General features: G+C 50.6%; 1 protein-coding gene across 1 annotated transcript; it reads right to left on the minus strand.

The window, feature by feature from the left end:
- Window positions 1-2,074: 2,074 nt before the first annotated feature.
- Window positions 2,075-19,307, minus strand: ALOXE3 (arachidonate lipoxygenase 3). Its single transcript, XM_045824322.1, has 15 exons — window positions 19,161-19,307; window positions 18,346-18,550; window positions 17,229-17,310; window positions 16,570-16,689; window positions 16,100-16,225; window positions 15,074-15,177; window positions 14,343-14,515; window positions 13,429-13,572; window positions 13,136-13,339; window positions 12,961-13,047; window positions 12,242-12,411; window positions 11,526-11,647; window positions 8,483-8,583; window positions 7,711-7,881; window positions 2,075-2,980 (listed from the first exon to the last, which is right to left on the minus strand). The coding sequence occupies exons 1-15, from the start codon at window positions 19,305-19,307 to the stop codon at window positions 2,801-2,803; spliced, it is 2,136 nt and encodes a 711-aa protein (XP_045680278.1). The 3' UTR covers window positions 2,075-2,800.
- Window positions 19,308-19,988: the final 681 nt, after the last annotated feature.

Consider the following 19,988-nt stretch of genomic DNA (forward strand, 5'->3'; position numbering starts at 1 on the left):
CAAACACAGGCCCTTCAGGGGCCTTGCACTGGACCTGTTCCCACTCTGTAACACCTTTCCCCCAAGCTGTCCCAAGGGTTTTGGTCTTCTCATCCAGATCTCAACTCAACTTCTGCTCCTCAGAATGGCCTTCCCTGACCACCAGACCTAATGCTTCTCCCCACCTGCTGTGCCCAGTCGTGGTAACACAGCACCTGGTTTTATCTCCTGACTGCACTACAACCATCTGAAAGAATGTATTTGCTTGTGTGATTATTTATGGGATTATTTGTTGTCTGTTTCCCTGTAAACCAGTGGAAGTAAGGATGGTACCAGGGGAGTGTACAGCTGCTTCCCCCTGTTTCAAACAGTGTCTGGGGAGACAGGAGCCACAAGGCAAGCAGATCCTAGAATGTCAATGCCAGAGGACTTTCCAAGCCTTCTTGTCCCTCCCATTTATCTGACATATTTGGGACACTGAGGCTGAAAGGCTTCCTCAAGGCCAGCTGGGAAAAGAGGGCTAGTGTGCTTCCCATTATACCACTCACCTTCCAGACTGGCGTAAAAGCATAGAAGGGTCCAGAGTGCAAGCTGTAGGAAGCCTCCTATCTCACAGGCCTCGAGCTTTACATGAGCCTCTTCCCCAAGTCCTGTTCCTGGAGGCACCCAGAGCCTGGGCAGAATCCTGCTTGCAGCTGGGTGTGTCTCCTTAATAAACCTCCCTCCAAGCTGGCTTTCTGGGAAATTAGATTCAAGTGATCTGCCCTGGCTCCTCTCTTTCTGGCTCAGGGACATTTTTAGAATGGGCATGCCTCCTAATACTGACTTTGGTGCAGGCCAAGGCATGTCCATCCTCTTGGAGGGACAGACTGCCTGACTATGCCCTAATATCCCTCCAGCCTACCAGGTCCTGCTCTTCTAAGTCAAAGCCCAAATTTAGAGGGCGGGCATATCCAGCCCCTGCTATGGTCCTCCTAGCCACAAGGGGCGCCTCTTGGTTCTCTCATTTTGTTCTAAAATGGACAAAATCTGGTGATTCTGACTGGATTCTTAGGTTGGAATCTGCAGGTGAGATAAACCCGAACACACTTCTTCATGCACAATGACATGGGGATCATCTTCTCCCAGGATCTCTGGAGCAGAAAGTGAAAATCTGCTCTGGTTTGGTAGAGCCAAAGACTCACACCACCCCTCACCCCCTTACCTCCTCATCACCCCACCACTCCTTGCACTGTGACTCTGGCCAGAGAGAAGCCATGAGCAAGGTTTGCTCAGACACAGAATTTGACTCAAGAAACAGAGTAGGCAAGGGGAGTGGGATCTGAGGTCTAGGGAAGCAGGAGACAGGAAGGTGTTGAGTGGCTGTGGAGAAAGGTACAGATCTCTATTTTTAAAGGCACCCAGGCTGGCAGGGAGAACATCAGGCTCCCCAGATTACTATCTGTTTCAGTCATAATGGGCTAGATTATGCCGCAACAACAAACAATCCTGAAATCTCAATGGCTTAACCCCTCCAACCACCCAATCCCCTGAAAAATTTATTTTTCTCTTAGCATCACGTGCAACTCAGGTCAGCAGGGGTTCTGTTCTACTCTGGTCCCTCAGAGGCAGAAGCTGACAGAAGTGCCATCTCAACACGTGCTTCTCCAACAGCAGAGGCAGAGAGAATAGAACTCTGGAGGTTTCATGCCAGTAAATGCTCATTAACCAAAACTCATCCATGACCCCACCCACCCTTATAAAAGCTAGAGATTGAGTCTTCCATGAATCCACAAGAGGAACTGGATCTCAGTGGCAACACTAACAACTCCCACACCCAGAAGCTGGATTCCCAGGCTTTGCAAATTACCTACTTTTTCCCTATCAACCCCTTCATTCTGGATACTCCTTCACTTCCTGATGGATGGATGACACACTCCGGGAGGTGAAGGCAGGAATGTAGGGCCTGGCTAGGCGTTGAGTGGAACTGGGAGGTTTCCTGTCTCCAGCAGATGACCCAAGGACTCACAGTTGCTCCAACCTTGTCCAATCCCCTGGCACCTCCCCCTACCTACATACACACACGTATCAAACCAAAAATGAAACGGGAGCCAAATATGTTGGTTTTTATTGAAGTCACTGGGCTTAAGGACAAATAAACAAACAAACAAAAAAGGAGGAGGGATGGTAGCAGGAGGACAAGAGACGGGAAGAGACTCCGTACACACCCACGCCAGGGAGCCTGGCCCTGAAAGAACTACAACTAGAGGTCCAGGTAAGCTGGGCTCTAATTCCAACCCTCCCCTTAAAGATGCTGGGGTTAGAGAGGTCCATGTGGCAGATGTAGGGCATACATCCTTTCTTGTCCAGTTTCCAGGCTCTTCCAGAGAAGGAAGTTGGATTGGTTGATCCCAGAGTTGGAGGAAAGTGGAAACAAAGAGTCAAGATAAGAGAAAGTTTGGGGATGGGAGGGAGAACTGGGAAGAGAGTTTAGAGTCCCAAGCTGGGGATCCCAATGGGAGGAGGCAGATTTTGACACGAGAGGGAAATACTAGCCTGCCCAAAGTAAGGCAAGGGGTGATGGGGTTCCTTCCTTGTGGAGGGTCTGTTGTGCGTTTGACTTTCACCAGCAGCTTCTCACGGTGAGTACTGTTGTATTGGTCCCTCACAACTCAGGGCCCACTTCATATGATGCTAGAACCATCTTGGCTGGAAAACGTCCCCACCTGCAGGGAAGTTTCAGGCTGATGGAGAACAGAGAGGGCAAAAGAGCCTGGAGGACCAGGAGAATCTGGCCCTACTCCTGCTTGGGTCCGTCTTCCAGGGTGGCAGGAGGAGGGGATTAAATGGAGACGCTGTTTTCGATGAGGGGAGGGTCCAGGTAGGTATAAGGCAGCGGCAGGCCCTGGTTCCGCTCACGGATGTCCCGTGAGATCTGAGCCAGGCGGTTCTGGAAGGCAGCGATGCTCAGCCGTGGGGCCTCCTCGGTGAAGTGGTCATCCGGGTAGGTGCCCAGGGGCCTCTGGGGGGAAATCAGGTGCGGGGTAAGGGTCATGTTCAGGGCAGGATGAAGAGTAATGAAGAACCACATTTGTCAACAAATACAGTCAAGGTTGCTTCTAAGGGCATGAACTAGGCACAGCTACTGTAAACGCACACCCTTCAAACCACAACCACAAATCACCACTCACATGACCGCAACTCGCGCAGAGGAGCCCGAACACCCACAGCTCGCAAAGCCTGGGGCAGGAAGGGGGCCTGGGAGCCTGCCAACCTAAGGTTAGTGCTCCCTCTGCTGGTAACTCTTTGCCTATTACCCTGAATCAGTTTCTGCCTGTGAAAATGGATGGATTGGACTAGAAAATCTCTGAAGGTCCATGCCAGTGCCAGGTCCCCTGTCCTCTGAACTGAAAGAACACAACCACATTCATAACACAACGGAAAACAAAGTGAACACGCTCCAGCAAACACGCCCTATTTATCACCTACTACCTCACAATTGAACAAAATTCACCCTATAGACCACCAGGCCGGAGACAGCTTCCCAATCATGACAGCTTATTCAATAGCATTAAATTTTTGCCAACATAGTCGCCACCACCATACACCGTCACACCGCACAGCATGGCCAATGACAATCAAAAAATATTGCGATGACCTTCAGTCCGGGGTGGCAGCGAGGGCTTGCCCCTCTCCATGACCACACCACACCACACAACCAGTTCACCGTCACAGCTGGTGCGGCTGGCCTCCTAAACAGCACACACTTCCCGCCCAGTAAAACCTTCATACTATAAAACTGTTGCCAATAATACTAATGTTTTAAAATGCTTTGTCTTGTTTTATTCCACTAGTAAAGCCTTCTAGAAAAGTGCTAACTACCACCAGCAACAGTGGGCTTTGTTTTCTTGTCCCTGACTGTAATAAGGAGACCTCTATTGTTATACCATAAGGGCAGTGTTTTGTTTTCTGAAAGATACTTTTTATCAAAATTCCATAAGGGGGTTTCATTTTACACTGAGTTTTTATTAGTAATGGCTGTACACTGTTACCAAATGCTTTTTTGACCTATATTGAGATGATTATATGGTGTGTTTCTTTACTGATGTAATAAATTATATTGTTAGATTTCATAAGGTTGAACCAACCTTTCATTCCTTTCATTCCTAGAATAAACTAGACTTCGTCACGGTGTATTATTGTTCTACTATGTACTATTGGCCTTCGTTGGCTGATGGTATATTTTTAAGATTGTCGTAGCTAAGTGGAACAAGTTTATAATTTTATTTTCTTAATCACAGCTAGCGTGTTGCAAGCACTTCATGGGGACTATCACAATGGCACAACAATCCTGTAAGGCAGGCGCTCTTGTCATTCTCACTTTACAGATAAGGACACTGAGGCCTGGGGTGGGGGCGGTGGAGGGGGCCTGGGGGAATAAATGGTGATGGATGGGGACTTGACTTGGGATGGTGAGCACACAGTACAGTGTACAGATGATGCATTGTGGAATTGAGCACCCAAAACCTATATAATTTTGTTAACCAGGGTCACCCCAATAAATTCAATAAAAAGGAAAAAAAGAAACTAAGGCTTGGAGATGCCCCATTCCATCCCTAAGGTCACACAGATGGGAAGTGCAATCTGGGACAGGACCGATCTGCCTAAGACCCACCTCTCTCCTGAAGGGCCCCACCTTTGTCAGGTGGGGATATCAGGGTCCCCAGTAAAGCAGAATCCAGTACAATGATTTGGGAAACTTTCACCTTTGTCTATACTTTCAAGCAGTTTGAATAATTTAGGAATGACTTGTTCCTTGATGATTTGTTAGAACCTCCTTTTGTAACGGCAGCGGTCAGATCTTTTACAGCCTTTCCCATTGCTGTATGGTTTTCATCTCTTCTGTTTGTTTATGTTTTCCTAGAAAATCACTTCTTTCATCTAGATTTCCATATTTGTTTGCATAAAACTGTAAGTAGAATTTCCTTCCAATTTCTTCAGTCTTCTCTGTATTTGTAGCCATATGCCTTTCCCATTCCTAATGCTGTACATTTATGTTCTCTCTTTTTTTTCTTTACTAGAATTGTCTCTGTTTTCTTTTATTGGTCTTTTCAAAGCATCAGTTTTATGTCTGATTTACCAAGTTGACATCTAATTTCTAAAACTCTAGTTTAGTTTTTTAAAAAGCAGAACACAGAAGTGTGGCAGACTGGGTTCAAGCGTACTTACTAGCTGTGTGACCTTGGACAAATTGCTTAGTGTCTCTGAACCTCGGGTTCTCCCCTGTAAAATGGAACTACTATTTCCTGAGTAGTAATATGCTAGGCACTGCATGAAGTACTGTAAATATAGCCACTTATTTATTTTCTATTTTAAAATAGTGGACATACGGCATCCTATTTAATACTAAGATGATAGAATCTCAAAAAGGGATAGCCGCCATTACTGTGGTGGTTCTGATTTCCCAGGTTAAACTTCCCACTGGCTCATGGGGAGGAAATCCTTCAGCAGCGTCCTCTTGCCTACTCTTCCCTCTCCACTGTGATATTGTGATTTATAAGAAATATATATTTGGTCTTCCTCCCACTTCTGGCACAGAGCTCCTGAAACCCTTATAATTTCACCTTAGACTGTTACAGGTGTCTTTTGTTATTCAAAATAAGCCTCTTTCAACCACCGCCTGAGTTTATGTTAATGAGGTGACTTCTGGAAAGCACACTCACCCAGCTGCTTGCCTTGGGAATCAACCCTGTGATTTGGGAGTTGGAACTTTTAGTTCCACCCCCCAACCTCTGGGGAGGGGAGAGGGGCTGGGGGTTAAAATAATCCCCAATGGCCAATAATTTAATCAATCACTCCTATGTAATAAAGCCTTCATCAAAATCCCTAAAATGCAGGTTTGGCGAACTCCCAGGTTGGTGCATGGGTGGAGGCGCTGAGAGGCGACATACCTGAGAGAGCACACGAGGTGAGGTGTGTGGGGAGAGAGCACCCCTTCCCTCACACCCCACCTTGTGCATTTCTTCCACGTAGCAGTGCTTGAGTTGTACCTTGTCATGATAAACCTGTACTCTAGAGACTGTTTTCCTGAGTTATGTGAGCTGTTCCAGCACATACTCAAACCTGAGGAGGGGGTTGTAGAAACCCGATTTATAGCTGGGTGGTCAGAAACACAGCTGGCAACCTGGACTTTCATTTGGCAATTGGTGTCTGAAGGGGGGCAGTGGCAGTCTTGTGGGACAGAGCCCTTAACCTGCGGGACCTGACACTATCTCCAGATAGTGTCAGCACTGAGCTAAATTAGAGGGCGCCCAGCCGGTGTCTGAGAATTGTTTCGGGTGGGAACAACCCCCATGCATTGGTAGCCAGAAGTATTGAGTGAGAGTATTGCATTGAGAGTAGTAAAAAAGTATTCTGCGAATAGACCAAAAAAGAGCTTTTTTCCTTTATAATGACAGAAATAAATGCCTTGAAATCCTTGAGAGAGGGGACCAGAAAGGATCAGGACCCAGGGATGAGTTTCTGGCAACCCCAGGCTATAGGATGATAAGTCAGAACTTGCTAAGGAGATAAAAATATCTGCACCAAATGGAGTCAGACATGCGAAATGAGGATATTCCTGTAATGTCAGACAACTTGTGAACAAAACCAGGAGGGCAGAGGCATGACTGATAACTGAATGTGTGCGTGGAGATGATGGTAATCGGTGACCAAAGGGCTGCTCACCACCCCCAAGCCCGAGTAGCCTAAGCAGCACCTCCTCACTGTTGTTCCTGCCTCCAAAATCGCCCCTCCCATCCATTGACACAGCCACAGAAGCACTGTTTGCTAAAACCCAAATTTAGCCATGTCACCCCAGGCTTAAATCTCTTCATCGTCTCCCCATTGTCCTCTGAATGAACACTGTGCCCACACTGTACTATTTGTGACCCTCGAGACATAATGGACTCTTGCCTTCACTTCACTTCATTTCATTTGGTCTCATCCTTCACCTCTGCCTAGGAATTCACACTGCCCCTCCTTTGTCTCTCAAACACCTACTGGTCTCACAGGTCCCAGCTTAGATGTCACTTCCTTCCAAGAAGCCTCCCTGTGTTCACCCACACTTGGTCAGGTTCCAACAGGTCCCTGTCCTTACATGTACCACTGGACTGTAGCCAGCTCATGAGGACAGGGTTCACATCTGCCCATCAGTGCCTGGCACATTGCAGGTGCTCAGGAAGTACCTGTTCAAATGGAGGAATTAGCACCTAAATAATACCTACAACACTATGGTACTCCTTTTCATTTATCTGTGTATCTCCTCAGCTAGACAATAGGATTCTTGAAGGCAGGAAGGTCTCACCCAACTTTACATGCCTGATGCCCAGCATTGTGTTGACACATGGGAGGTATCCAATAAATGTGTGTGGAATGTTTAGATGAATGGGTAAGTGGTCAATGGATGAATGGTTGATGGATGGAAGAATAAATGGTTTGTTGGATGGTTGGATGGATGGATGGTTGGATCGGTGGATTGGTAAACTGGTGAATTGGATGGACGTTGTATCCCAGCCACTAACTGGTATTTGCTTCAGTGTATGTCTCTGGGAATCAACTATCATTTCCTGAAGAAACTGAAGAACCCAAGGCAGTTCAGCAGTCAACATAAATGCCAGCAGTCACCCCCTAAGTCCCCCTGGGGTGGCCACCATCACTTCCAGTGCCCAGGCCCTGCAAACTCCCACCCCCAACCCCACCCCATGCACACACCTGGTCCTTGGGCTCTTGGCTGACCAACCAGAAGAGAAGAAGATTGTTACAGGTGACGTTCACTTCTGGGAGGGCCTCTAGGTAACTCTCCAGGGTGGTCATCCCCTTGGTCTGTGGTGGGGGCTGCTTCATGGATGATGGGGCATTAGGCATCCAGGCCCCAAAGTCATGCTGTGGAGACCCCCACACCAGTTGAGTCAATGGCCAGAGGGAGAGGACCAGTTCCATTATCATCATCCCTTATCCTGCCCCCTACTGTCCTGGGTCTTGTAGCTGGGAAATGAGGAGGTAGTGGGAAGGGAAGAGAAGGAGGGGTAGAGAATAGAAAGTTCCAAAGTGCAGCAGGAACCTGGATCACCCCTGTCACTCCCTTCCCAATGTTCCAGGACTGGGTGGGATGAATCACCAAGGAAGGAGGAGGACCCAGAGAGGAGGTAACTCTAGAAATAGGCCTTGGGCTGGCATGCCAAACAGAGCAACCTGATACTCCACTTGGCTCCATCCTGACCATGACAGGAGTCCGTAAGTTCTACTCCTTGTGCAACACCAACCCAAGCCACCATTGCAACTTTGGCCTTAGCTCCACCCCAGTCATCATCTGACACCAGTCCTTCCCTCCACACAGTCACCACTCCTACCCCAACCCTGATGATAAACCCAACCCAAACCTGACCCACCCATGCTCTCAGCCCAGACTCCCGGCCTCCTGTGCATTGCTGAACCTAACCTTTCCCGGCCCAGTACCCCTCTGGCCTGCCCCCTGCAGCCTCACCTGCCCACTGTTGACAGCAGCGTGTTGGGCGGAACAGTTGAAGATGATTGCTGTGAGGAACTTCACCAGCTCTTTTGGGGTGCACAGACGGCATGGGAAGCCTGGGTGTGGAAGGAAGGGAAGAGGGTGTGGAGGGGACTAGATTCCTAGGGACAGCTCAGGGCTGGGGCTCAGCACAGAGGGAGAGTGAGGAGATGAGGGCTGAACATTTGGCCACCACTGTCTTTAGACTAAGATTAGGGTTGGGCTGTTAGGGGTGGTCACCATGGTGGGTGGTCTCTGAAGAAGGTCAGGAAAGGAGCTGGGTGCTGGGGTCAGACCAGAAAATGCCCAGCTGGCAGAGCTCACAGCTGTGCAGCCAGGTCCCTGCCAGCCACCATGGCACTCCTGTCCACAGCCCATGTTAGCACTTAATGATTTAAGTCTACCTAATTCACCGTTGTCCAAGCAAGCAGGTCATCTGCTACTGGGCTTAGTTGCAGGCACAGATGACCAGAATGTGCTACTCATAAGCTCACAGTGGTAGAAGCAGAAGGAGGCCCTCAGGCCAGGGTTGGCTCCCTGAAGAGAGGGCAGGCAGGCAAGGCACTGAGGCTGTGCTGGTGGGGAAGAGAAGGAGGCTTCCTGAGGAAGAGTGGGTAAGCTTTGAATGGAAAAAAAGATGACAGAGGAAGCACTTCAGCCCTTGGCCCTCTTCTCTCTGTACTTGGTCTCCTCCAAATCTATAGTTCAACCTCCTCCCATGGGCTGACAACTCCTAAGCGCACAACTCTGGCTGTCTCCCCCTACCCCCTGAAGTCTAGGCTCAGTGGGCTTACATCTGCAGCTGCCCGTCAGCTCCAGCTGAGTGTCTGCAGGCCATCTCAGACTTAACGTCTGCAAAGCCTAATGCCCGACTGCCTACTCCCCACACTCCCCAAACCTGTCCCTCCCACAGCCGTCCCATTTTGATAGTTTTTATCCTGTGCGCTCACTGCCCTTATCTCATACCCCACATACCAGCAAACACTTCCAGAAGCCAATTTTGTCTCATCATCTGCTTCTACCACTACCCGGTACCTAGCATCTCACTCCCGGGTGAATCTGACTGCTTCCACCATTACTCCGACAGCTCAAGGAAGTGGTCCTTTAGAATCATAAATTCAATTCTGTCACTACTTTCTAGAACCCTCTACGGGCTTCCCATCCCTCCTACCTCACCATGGTCCTACTTGACCTGGCTCTGGCTTATTCTCTGACTTCATCTCCTTCCCAACTTTTCTCTCTCTCACTCTGTTCCAGCCACACAGGCCTTCCTCCTATTCTTCTAACCTGCCAGCACACTCCCGCCTCAAGGCCTTCCACTCCCCCCTCTGACTGCACCCGTTAAGCCCAGCCATTCACAGAAATAGCTCTTTCATTTCTTTCACATCTCTACTCAAACATCACCCTTTCAGGGAGGCCTTCCCTGACCACATATCTGAAATTATCCCCCCACCTCAACACACCAGTGATTTCTGATGCTGTTTCGATCTTCTTGGCATTCATAACCACCTAACATATTTGTTTGTTATCTGTGTCTCCTCTCAAGAATATCAAGCTCCATGAAGGCTGGGATTTTTGTCTGTCATATTCACTGCCGAGCCCCAGCACCTAGAGCAACACTTACTACATATTAAAAGAGCCAAGTGATGACCAGTTGAATGGAGTGAATTCATGAGAGGGTAAGAAGCCAGAGTGGGAAGAAATGGGGCATAAGCCAGGTGGAGGGTCAGGGAGGGTGCTCACTGGGAGCGAGGCTGCAGCAGTGTGCCAGGCCAGGTCTCTGGGCACTATTTCAGAGGATCGCCAGGGTGGCACCGCACTGGCTTGGCAGGCAAGCATCTAAAGGTTGAGAAGCAGCTGCCACAATGCAGGAATAGCGTGAGGACTGGGATTAGGATGACGACAGCGGGAAATTACCAGGACAATAGGGTTTGCCGCCCACCGGGGTTTAGGGGAAGAGGAAGGCAGAGGGAACATGAGTCAAAGACGGCTCCAAGGTTCAGTCAGGATGACTGGAGGGACACTGATGCAACAGGGCAGATAGAGAGGTTTCGAGGAAGGACTGGGTATCTGCCTGGGAGTGTGTGGGAAGTTTCCAAATGTTCTATTCCTGGCTGATATTCTAACCTTGAGGGCTGAAAATAAAAAAGGAAAGCAGTCAGATCGTCTATGGGAATTTTTCTGTAACTCATATTAGTATTTTTCCCCTTTGAAATATGGAGCAAAAGGCATAATGCCTGAGGTTAATGAATGAGTGTTTTACCTTAAAACAGATGAATCTAGGATAAGTTTGTACTGGTCAGGAGACATGTTTGTCAATCTGAAGAATGTTCCGGTGTATTAAATTAGAGACAAGCGTAATTAAGTAAGATAGGAGAGTGAGCCAACAGTAATTATACCCCCTTCTGGGTCTTAAATAAGAAATAGACCACCCCAAAGAGAAATGCCTTCGAGAAGAGGAGCAATTGAAATCACAGATGCCCGTGATTAACAGCAGGCTGCAAAGCTCAGGGAGGGGTCACCCTTTAAAAGATCCAAAAGCAATCTGGCTGTCACCACCTTTACTCAGAAATCACTCGAGGCATCACTAAGAATGGGACAACCTGACATTATGTGCCTCCCAAGATGATGCAATGCGGAGACTGCAGCGTGCCCTGAGAAATATTCTTATTTGAGGCCAAAGATGGCTCCTATCACATGATACGGCACATCCATACAACTCAGCAAACGGAAGTGAATGGATCATGAGCTCAGGCTCATGTAAAGGTCTAGAAGAGACCAGAGGGGCACAGGGTAGTGGTTGAAAGCAAGGGCTTTGCAGATCATGGGATCGGGCCCTGGATCCTGCCTCTACCACTTACTGTATAACCTTCTCTGTGCCTATTCCTCGTCTATTCAGTGTGGCTAATACTAGGATGTACTTCAAACTCTGATCAATAAACAGGAACTGATTAATGGTGAGGCCGGGGGGAGCACTGCATCATTGGGAGCTTGTGGTTAAGGGGTGGAGAAGAGATACCTGAGCTTTTCCGGCTCAGGAATGCCTGAGCAAAAATCTCGCTGACCCAGGCCTGCAGCTCCGAATCCTGCTGCACCGACGCATCACTGGGATAATAGTAGCCCACGATTTCTGAGACAAAGCTGCAGGAAAGAGATGCCCATGCTATCACAGTGACCTTGGGCTCAGGCCTGGCCAGAAAACTACGGTCCAGTGATGCTCAGGCTGGGGATAGCAGCTGGTCAGAGTCCACTGACAGCCATGGAAGATGCCCAGATGCAGCTGGAACCTGAGTGCCCAGGCTTCCTTCAAGTTTCCATGACTCCTGAGTCATGGGTGCTCTGGGCCTCCTTCCTGCAAAGGGGCTGGAGCAGGGTACACAGAGGAGAGCCAGACTCATGCAGCCCACCCTCCCTGCTTGGCACTCAAGAGAAAGGAAGACCTGCCTGCCCGGAGGCCCCAGGCTACACCTAGCTGTTTTACCTTCTCTGGACACTCTGTCCTTCCCTTCCTCCACTGTGTTCACACACAGCCCAACCTCTCTCCAGCCCAAAGCTATCTGCCATTTCACAGGGGACCCCAACCCTAATGCTCACCCTTGGGAGTACCCCATGCTGAGAACACCTGGAAACCCCACCACCAAGCGCCCCAGCCTACATCAACACAGAGGTCCACACTGCCCCTGAAACAGGAGGGCCTTGCCAGGCCAGACTGGCTTCAGGGTCCCAGGACCACACCTCTCAATGGCGGCCCAGATCTTCAGACCATCATCTCGGTAATGGTAGTTGGGGATAGCCAAAACACCGCGGGCCCGCAGGCTGTCCGGAAGGCAGAAATTGGTGTAGGTGAAGTGGGCCAGGCCAGCGCTCATGAGGTAGAGGAGGCCTTGCCTCCCGATGGAGGTGACCTGAGGATACATCACAGCTCAGCTCCTGGGCCTTCCCAACCTCCACCCTGGTGCCTGGGGACCAGATGGGGCTATTGATTTAGCAGAGGGGATTTTTCCGTTAAGCAGTGCAAGATCACAGACCAAAATCACCCATTGGGACTTGACATGGGCTACCAAGGTTGTGACCCTACTATGTGCATAGGAGGTAATCCCTAGGTATTTGGTAACTAAATGAATGAACTGATGCTGGGGAGTCAGGGAGGCGGAGCAGGGCTCGTCCCAGGGTCAGGAAGGGTGTGCTTAGACTGGGGATACCCTACCCACCTCAAGGAGCATTTGGAACTTGGCCTGAGGGGTGGGACCCCGTGGGTGAGATGGGCGGGCAGAGACAAGGTTTGTGGGCGGTGCAAGTAGGAGACAGGGGGCAGGGGCGGGTCTTGGGAAAAGGGGATGGCTGGCGGGAACTGTGGGATGAGATTGGAGGCCAAACTGGATTGTAGGTGGAGGAAAGTACGCATCGGAGCGGGGCCGCAGAGACGGGGTGGGCGGGGGTAGGGGAGGCCGCACCTTGTCTATCAGGCCCTCAGGGTTGAGCAGCGTGGCACGGGCGATGGTGTTCACCTGCAGCGTGTACCGAGTATGCGGAAGCAGGAGCTGCGAGTGGAATGAGGTCACAGGAACCTAAGGTCAGGGCCCCGCCCTGGCCCCGCCGCCTCTCGACCCGCCAGGGGGTCTCACCGACCTTGTAGATAGGATGACAAAGTGGCAGCTGACGCAGCGTGGCCATGGCGAAGGCCTCGCACAACAAATGTGTGCACAGGAAGTGCGTGTTGTTCTCGTGCACAAGGAAGTCGGAGTTGCGCACCCACGTCTTGGCCAGCAGCCAGTCCCAGTCCGAGTCAGTGGGCAGAAAGATGGGGCTGTCGGGCCCTGGGGTCTGGCTGAGCTGCGTCCAAGAACAATAAGGGAGTGAGATTCAAGACTGCCAGGGTGCACCTTAGAGCCCCACCCCCTAAAACCCTGCCCCAGGCTCACCTGGATGGCCAGAGGCATTAGCGCCCCCTGTGGGTTGAGCCACAGCAGGCAGAGAGGGGCAGCCAAGTACTGCTGGCGGCCGTTTAGGCACTGGACAGGAACGTCCGCTAGGATCCAGTAGTCGGCTAGGAAGATGTTCCCTCTCTGCGGAAGGAGCACAGAGCCTCCGAGTGCCCTTCCCTCCCGCGCTCCGCTTTTCTCCCTGTTCTCTGGGCGTTTCCACCTCAGCTCTGGCCTCGGTAATGCTCGGTATCTGCACTCATGGTCAACGTTGGGTACCCGACCCTTCCCAGAATGTTCGGAATGAGGTCCAGCCGAATACCTTGTTGTGCGACCTCTCACCTGGCTTCCCAGCTTGGACAAGCCTTCATCCTCTCCCCTTCTGCCCATACCTGGTCCTTCCTACTCTCAACGTAGATGACCTCAGTGTATCCAAGAAAAACAAAATCACCAAACATATCTCCAGCCTTCTAGAGGATACCGGAGGACTTGACTGCTTCAGAGAAACTGGATCATCATCTTCTCCCACACCCTCAAAACTCCTAGTTCTCCATGATTGTACCTGCTGTATCTAGCGGCACTGTCTTTGGTCTGTCCTGAAACAGCCTTCTTTGGGCATCAGCACTCAGGACCTTGGAGGCCCAGAATAGAGGGAGAGCCCTCTATTCATCCACACCCCTGTCCTGTTCATCCACACCCCTTCAATGAGTCTTGAACACTCACATCACTGCGCCAGACCCCATGTCAGGCCTCAGGCCAGCCCCAGCCCCATCGGGCCCTTATCCACAACTACTCTACTTAAAAGGTGCAGGGCCAGGGCTACCCAGAGGATGAGGCCTGCAGGCTGGATGCAGCCCTGGCCATCCCACCCTATCTTTCACACCATCCTTTTTCCATAATGGCAACTCACCCACCTCTAGCTCTGTCTGCAGACAGGTGCCAGGCCCCAACGAGGGGGCTACCATGTCATTGGTAACAGGCAGCTTGCTGGGCAAACTGGAGAGGCAATGGAGCATAACAGGATTGACGCCATTCAGGTACTGGTACCCAAAGAAGTGGTCCTCACACCAGTGCTCTGTGACATACTCTAGAGGGGGAGATGGGGAGGGACTTGTTGGTCTGGAAACTACTTCCCCAGATCTTGCTCCTGCCCAGCTCCTTGCTCATCACTTTGGTTTAGGATTTCACAGCAACCCTACAAAGTAAGTGAATTACATCTTCATTTAACACTGGACACTGAGAGCCAAAGAGGCGGAGTGAGTTGTTTAGTTGAGTGGCATAACAGGGCTTTGAACTTAAGTCTGGCCCCAAAGCCCAGAAGGCTTGGTGGTGGGGGCAGAGGAACAGAAGTGAGTGCTCCCGAGCAGGATCAGGGCTCCCTAAATGACTTTTAACCCTTTCCCAGGCAAGTAGAGTATTTCTTGTCCTTACTCTCCTATTCTTGTCCCATCCCAGAGGAAGGGTAGATGTGTGGGTTCCTGAGGGGGGCCTGTGAGATTGCCACCAGCGAAACCAGGAGCCCCTCCCACCAGAATCCAGCAGGCTGTCTGAGGGTACTGGGGGAGGGTGCTTTCCCAGGACAGGCAGAGGGGTCTGAGCATGGGACAGGCTAGCAAATGTACATCTCCTGCTTGGCTCTTCACACCTGAAGTGAATGTCTTGTGGCACCAGAATACATTCCGGATGTCATCCAGCTTCTTCCAGGAGCCCTTTCTGTCCAGCAGCCCTCGAAGCTTCATACCCAAGGACCTGCCGGGGAGCGAAAGTGAAGGTGGGTTCTGGGGCTTCCAGGAGCACTGTGTCCCCAGCCTAGAGGTCTGGAGGGAACTGACAAGGTCAATGGGTTTGCCCAGGACCCACCCACTCTCTCCTCACCTATCCTTCTCCCCCTGGTGCAAAGCCTGCTTCAGTCCCACCTACCACCCCAAATGCCACCTACCCCCCCCCCCACTCCCAGACCCCTGCCTCCTCTAGATGCCAGAGTATGGACAGTACCCCCTCCAGCCGTGTCACACTTAGAACTTCAGCTGTTGCCTTGAGCTGCTGATGACCCTTCCGATGGCTAATTCACTGTGTAGCATGTCTCCCTAGTGATACTGAGTTCTTCCCAGCCAAGATTATATCAGAATACTACTAGCATCTATTGAGAGATTATTTTGTGCTGGGTGTTACTTCATTACATTTTCTCCCAAACCTATGGAGTAGGTATGTATATTATTGTCATTTTATAAATGAGGAAACTATTTAGAAGCCAAGTGAAAATCAAGTTCACACAGCTAGAAAGCATTGGCTCTGGGAATTGAAACTGAGGTGGTTTGGCCACCTCCTTAAAGACTAAGAGCCAGGCATCTCTGTTCTACCCAACATGGTCCCAGCAGTGCCTGGGACCACGCTGTGCACAATCAATTGTATTGGCTTGAGGAATGAAAAAAGAATGGATGAATAAGGAGCAGAGAGGAGACAATGGGAAGATAAAGAATGGAGGAGTCTAAGGAGAGAGAGAGAGAAGACTGGGGGCCACAGAGGGGAAAGAGAGGGGACACTATGGGACAAAGATAGGGAAGACTGGAGGCAGAAAGAAGGGAAAGGGAAGTAGAGATGTGTTTGTGCATCAAAGAGGCAGAGGCAGATGGGAGAGTGAGCAGGAGCACAGAGCAGGCAGTTGCCTCACGGAGGGATGGCGTTGAAGATCAGAGAGGTTGTCTTGGTGGCCGAGTATCTGATGTTGGGCTCCATGTGCAGCAAAGATGGGATGTCAACTTTCATGGGGAAGAAAGGCAGGTACCGATTCCCACTGCTGGGAGAGGGGGGTGGGAGGGTAGTGGGGCAGAAGAGCAGGGAACAGTTAGAAAGATCTGTGGCTCATTTCCTTAATTCCTTCCCTTTCTCCTCCCCCAGACTTCCTTGGCCTTCCCTCACTCTGGGCTTTTCCTCTGCCCTCTCCCATCAGGCCTGGAATCACCTCCTCCTCTCTGCCAGACCCCTGGGCCCTCCCGGCCTGTTCCACTCCTGACACTTGGATTAAATTGCACTTATCATAGTTCCCAACTTCTCTTTCCAGGCTGCCTGGGATCCCGCCTCCCGACAGACCCCTCACTCCACACCCCTCCACCTTCTTCCCAAAGCCCCGTCTTCCCTCACCTGTCATCCTGGTCTGCACAAGCCGTTGTCCTGGTCAAAGCAAATTTCTTGTCTGACTCCATCTGCTCAAAGCTGCTGACGTCCACGATGCCAGGGAAGCCAGGGGCATAGATTTTCCAGCTTCCAGGGGTAGGAGGTTAGAGGCAGCAGGTCAAACTTAGGGTACATAGAAACTTTAGCTTTTAAAGACATGCCTTGAAATTAAAACTTCCAAAAAACTCCAACTTTCTAGGTAGGTGACAGAAAATTTGAATTTTCTCCCTGAGACATCGGGCTTCAGATCAGGGTAGAATTTGAGGATGATGTGAATGTCCCAGCTGCTTTAGCATCAGGTTTGTGCTGAGATCAAGATCATGGACAATTCGGGAGTGACACTGAGGAGGGGGTGAGTCTGAGGATGGGCTGAGATTCATCAATACTAGGGTCACATCAAAGGTAGCTGGGGCTGAGTGTAGATTCATCGATGGTATTGGTGCAATTATTGGTACTAGTGTTCTGAGTCTGGACTCAAGGTCAGTATTAGGTTGAGGTTAGGTTTAAATAATGGTCCTGATTGGAGTTGGGCCCCTAAGATTGGAACCAAGGTAAAAGTTAGTAAAGTGATTAAGTCTGAGGTCCTAATAAAGATGGGGAAAGAAGTCAAATTAGGTCACCCTCACCGGTAGCATTCCTGTCGGGCCTGGAGCTCCCGTTTCCTGTGGTCCAGAAGGATTGGAAGGGAGTCTTGACAAATAGTTCTCGCTGTGGGAAATGAAAATTACTCATCTCTCAAGTCTCTTTTTCAAACAATAGCTTCTCCAGCAAAGCTTACCTGAACCCCTTAACCCTTGTACCCAATCCCTCAGTGGCATGGATATCCCATGTTCTTCGTATCTTCATCAGTAAAAGGGATTCAGGCAGGCCCACCCCTGAATTATAACAATCTTCTATATTGTTTGCATGTTTGTCTTCTTCCTAAAACTAACTCTTTCTGGGTAGAAGTCACATTATATTCACTTTCTGTATTCTCAGCATGTAGCATGGTGCCTAGCACAGTGTACACAGCATGCTCACAGTACATGAGGGGAACATACGTGAGTATATTTTGTGAAGTGATGAATGGGTTATGATGACAGATGGGGGTTCTGAGTGAGATCTATGAAGAACTCACTATGGGCCAAGGGGTAATGTTCACTCACTTTGCCTTGATCTAGAACAGCATCTCTCATCCCTAAGACTCATCTCAAACCATAGACTAACCCTAGTCTTGCCTTTCCAGATCAGACAACTCAGGAGACATGGGGGCCCAGAGGCCGAAGGAGCCAGAGCCCAGCATTCTTGAAAGGCCACCTAAATTCAAGAAGGAATACTAATAGCACCTCACAGGGACTTCATCCACACTGGAAAAGCCAGTAGTAGTGGACAGAGCCTTTTCAGCTAAATTCTCTTAACATTCAGGGCTTCTTCACCTGTCCCCTTTTGGGGACATGCAGAGGCAGTCAGCAGAAAGCAAACTGCCATCTGTGTGTGTTTGTGTCTGTGCTGGGTGGTGTGAGTGGACGTGAGCATGTGTCTAGTCTATGTGTGTCTCCAGAGGGGTGAATACTGTCTAGAAGGCCTCTACCTTTCAGGACTTTAGAGGTTCACTTTCTTCCCCCAGGAAACATCTACTTGGGAGTCCTGAACTTGTTACACTAACCCCAACCCTGTTTCCTACACCCTGAGCTCTGGGAGACCCTGCCCCTAATCCCAACAGATGCCTTCTGCAGCACAGGCCAGCCCCTGCCTTTGGCTCACCTGTTCCTGGTCGCAGCTCTATAGTGCAGTAGCCCTCAATCCACTGATAGCAGGGAAAGTGGAAAAGGGTACCATCTGGGGCAGTGACACAGATGTGGCTACAGTACCAGGAGTCCTTGGGGAAGAAAGCATAGCGCTCCTTGTGTAGACGCAGCAGCAAGAGCTCACCCAGCTCTGCTGAGCAGCGCACCTTGTACTTCTGTACCTGAGGGGACCAAGAGAGGGAGTAGGTGAGAGGCAAGGAACCGCCAGAGCTGTCCTTGCACCTTGCAAGGTGCAGCTATACCTAAACCTATTCTGGCATAGAAACCTGAGCTGCTGCTGACCCATGTGATGCTTTTGTATGAATTTGAAAAGAGCATCCCTTCACAAGGCAGAAGCAACCACAGCTACCACAGGCAAGGGTGGGTTCTGGATTTCACTAGCCCCCTTGGAGGCCGACTTCTCCCCAGGACCCATCAACAAACAATCCTTGGGCCTGGCAGAGACAGGCAGATTCCTCCAGAGAAGATGAAACCCAGACTATGGGAGTTCAAGCAACTTGCCCAGAGCCCATCTTCAGTTATGAGAGGAGGAGCTAGGAAGCCAGGGGAATTCTTCTGACCCCCTTGCCCAGGGCTCCTTCACAGTCCTGTCTGGGTGGGATTTATTATCCCCAAGAAAGACAAGAACCAGACAGAACCAGGAATGGTGAGGAAGTCAGGACCGGCATTCTGAGTTCTGCAGGATTTGATGAGCTCTGAGGGAAGACCCTCCCCTCCTTCAGGGTCACCCAGCTACCCTGCCCCACTCCTCCCTCTCTCATCGGTACTCACCGATCCAGGGGCAAAGTCCCTGCCCATGCGATCCAGTAGCTGCTTGGGGCTCTCACCACGCATGCCCACCAGAGTGACAGAGATGTTGTCCAGTGTGCCTGCCCCCAGGTAAGCACCAGTGGTCACTCGCACGCGGTACACGGCCATAATGAGAGGGAAGGAGGAATGCCCCCAGGTTAGCCCCAGCAGCAGCTGGCCTGAACGTGAGCAGCAGGCAGGGCAGAATTGGATTGCTGGGATGCTGAGCCGATAGAGAGGAGCTCTGAGGTAGGGGTGGGGGGGGGGCAGGCTAGGCCTCTGAGAAAAGGCTCAGCTCTCTCTGAGATGCTCTCTCTCCAGAAACTCCTGGCCTCTGCCCTTGCTCACTGTGGGCTCCCTCTCTCCGCCCACACTTGCACCCTAATAGTTGTTTGCTTCTCTCTGACACAGCCGGTCCCTCTGGCTGACAGAACAGGGCGGCTCACCCAGATGGGTATCAAGAGCTTGAGCCCCATTGGGAAGGGAGGGGCCAAATGCTGAAAAAGAGACAGGGAGTAAGCGACGTCCTTATGATTGATCGAAACATTGTCCTCCTCCTGGTCAGGAGCCCTACAGATGCTCTGGGGCCCTTGTCCGTCCCTCCACGCCCAAATTGCCCCACAAGACCCTTTCCTCTTCTCTCTCAACCACAAAGGGGAACAGAGCACCCACATTCTTACTTGTGAATCATCCATGTGAATCAGTATACACAAGTGAGACACACCGCCATAAACCACACGTGACTACAGCCACACGCAGGTGAGTTTCACGCATTCCTGCACACCCCATGGGGGTCAGAAACAACTCTTC

Source organism: Phyllostomus hastatus, unplaced genomic scaffold (genome assembly GCF_019186645.2).
Source record: "Phyllostomus hastatus isolate PE091 unplaced genomic scaffold, TTU_PhHast_1.1 phas_scaffold_55, whole genome shotgun sequence".
NCBI classification, from domain to species: domain Eukaryota; kingdom Metazoa; phylum Chordata; class Mammalia; order Chiroptera; family Phyllostomidae; genus Phyllostomus; species Phyllostomus hastatus.

Bases quoted from the DNA above. Each gene is read 5' to 3' on its own strand.
- ALOXE3 (XM_045824322.1), bottom strand. From the start codon at position 19,307: ATGGCCGTGTACCGCGTGCGAGTGACCACTGGTGCTTACCTGGGGGCA. The intron at 17,311-18,345 runs GTGAGCCAAAGG...CATTTCCCACAG, and splicing joins AGAGCTGCGACCAGGAACAG to CGAGAACTATTTGTCAAGAC. The intron at 15,178-16,099 runs GTGAGGCAACTG...GCTCCCCGGCAG, and splicing joins ATCTTCAACGCCATCCCTCC to GTCCTTGGGTATGAAGCTTC.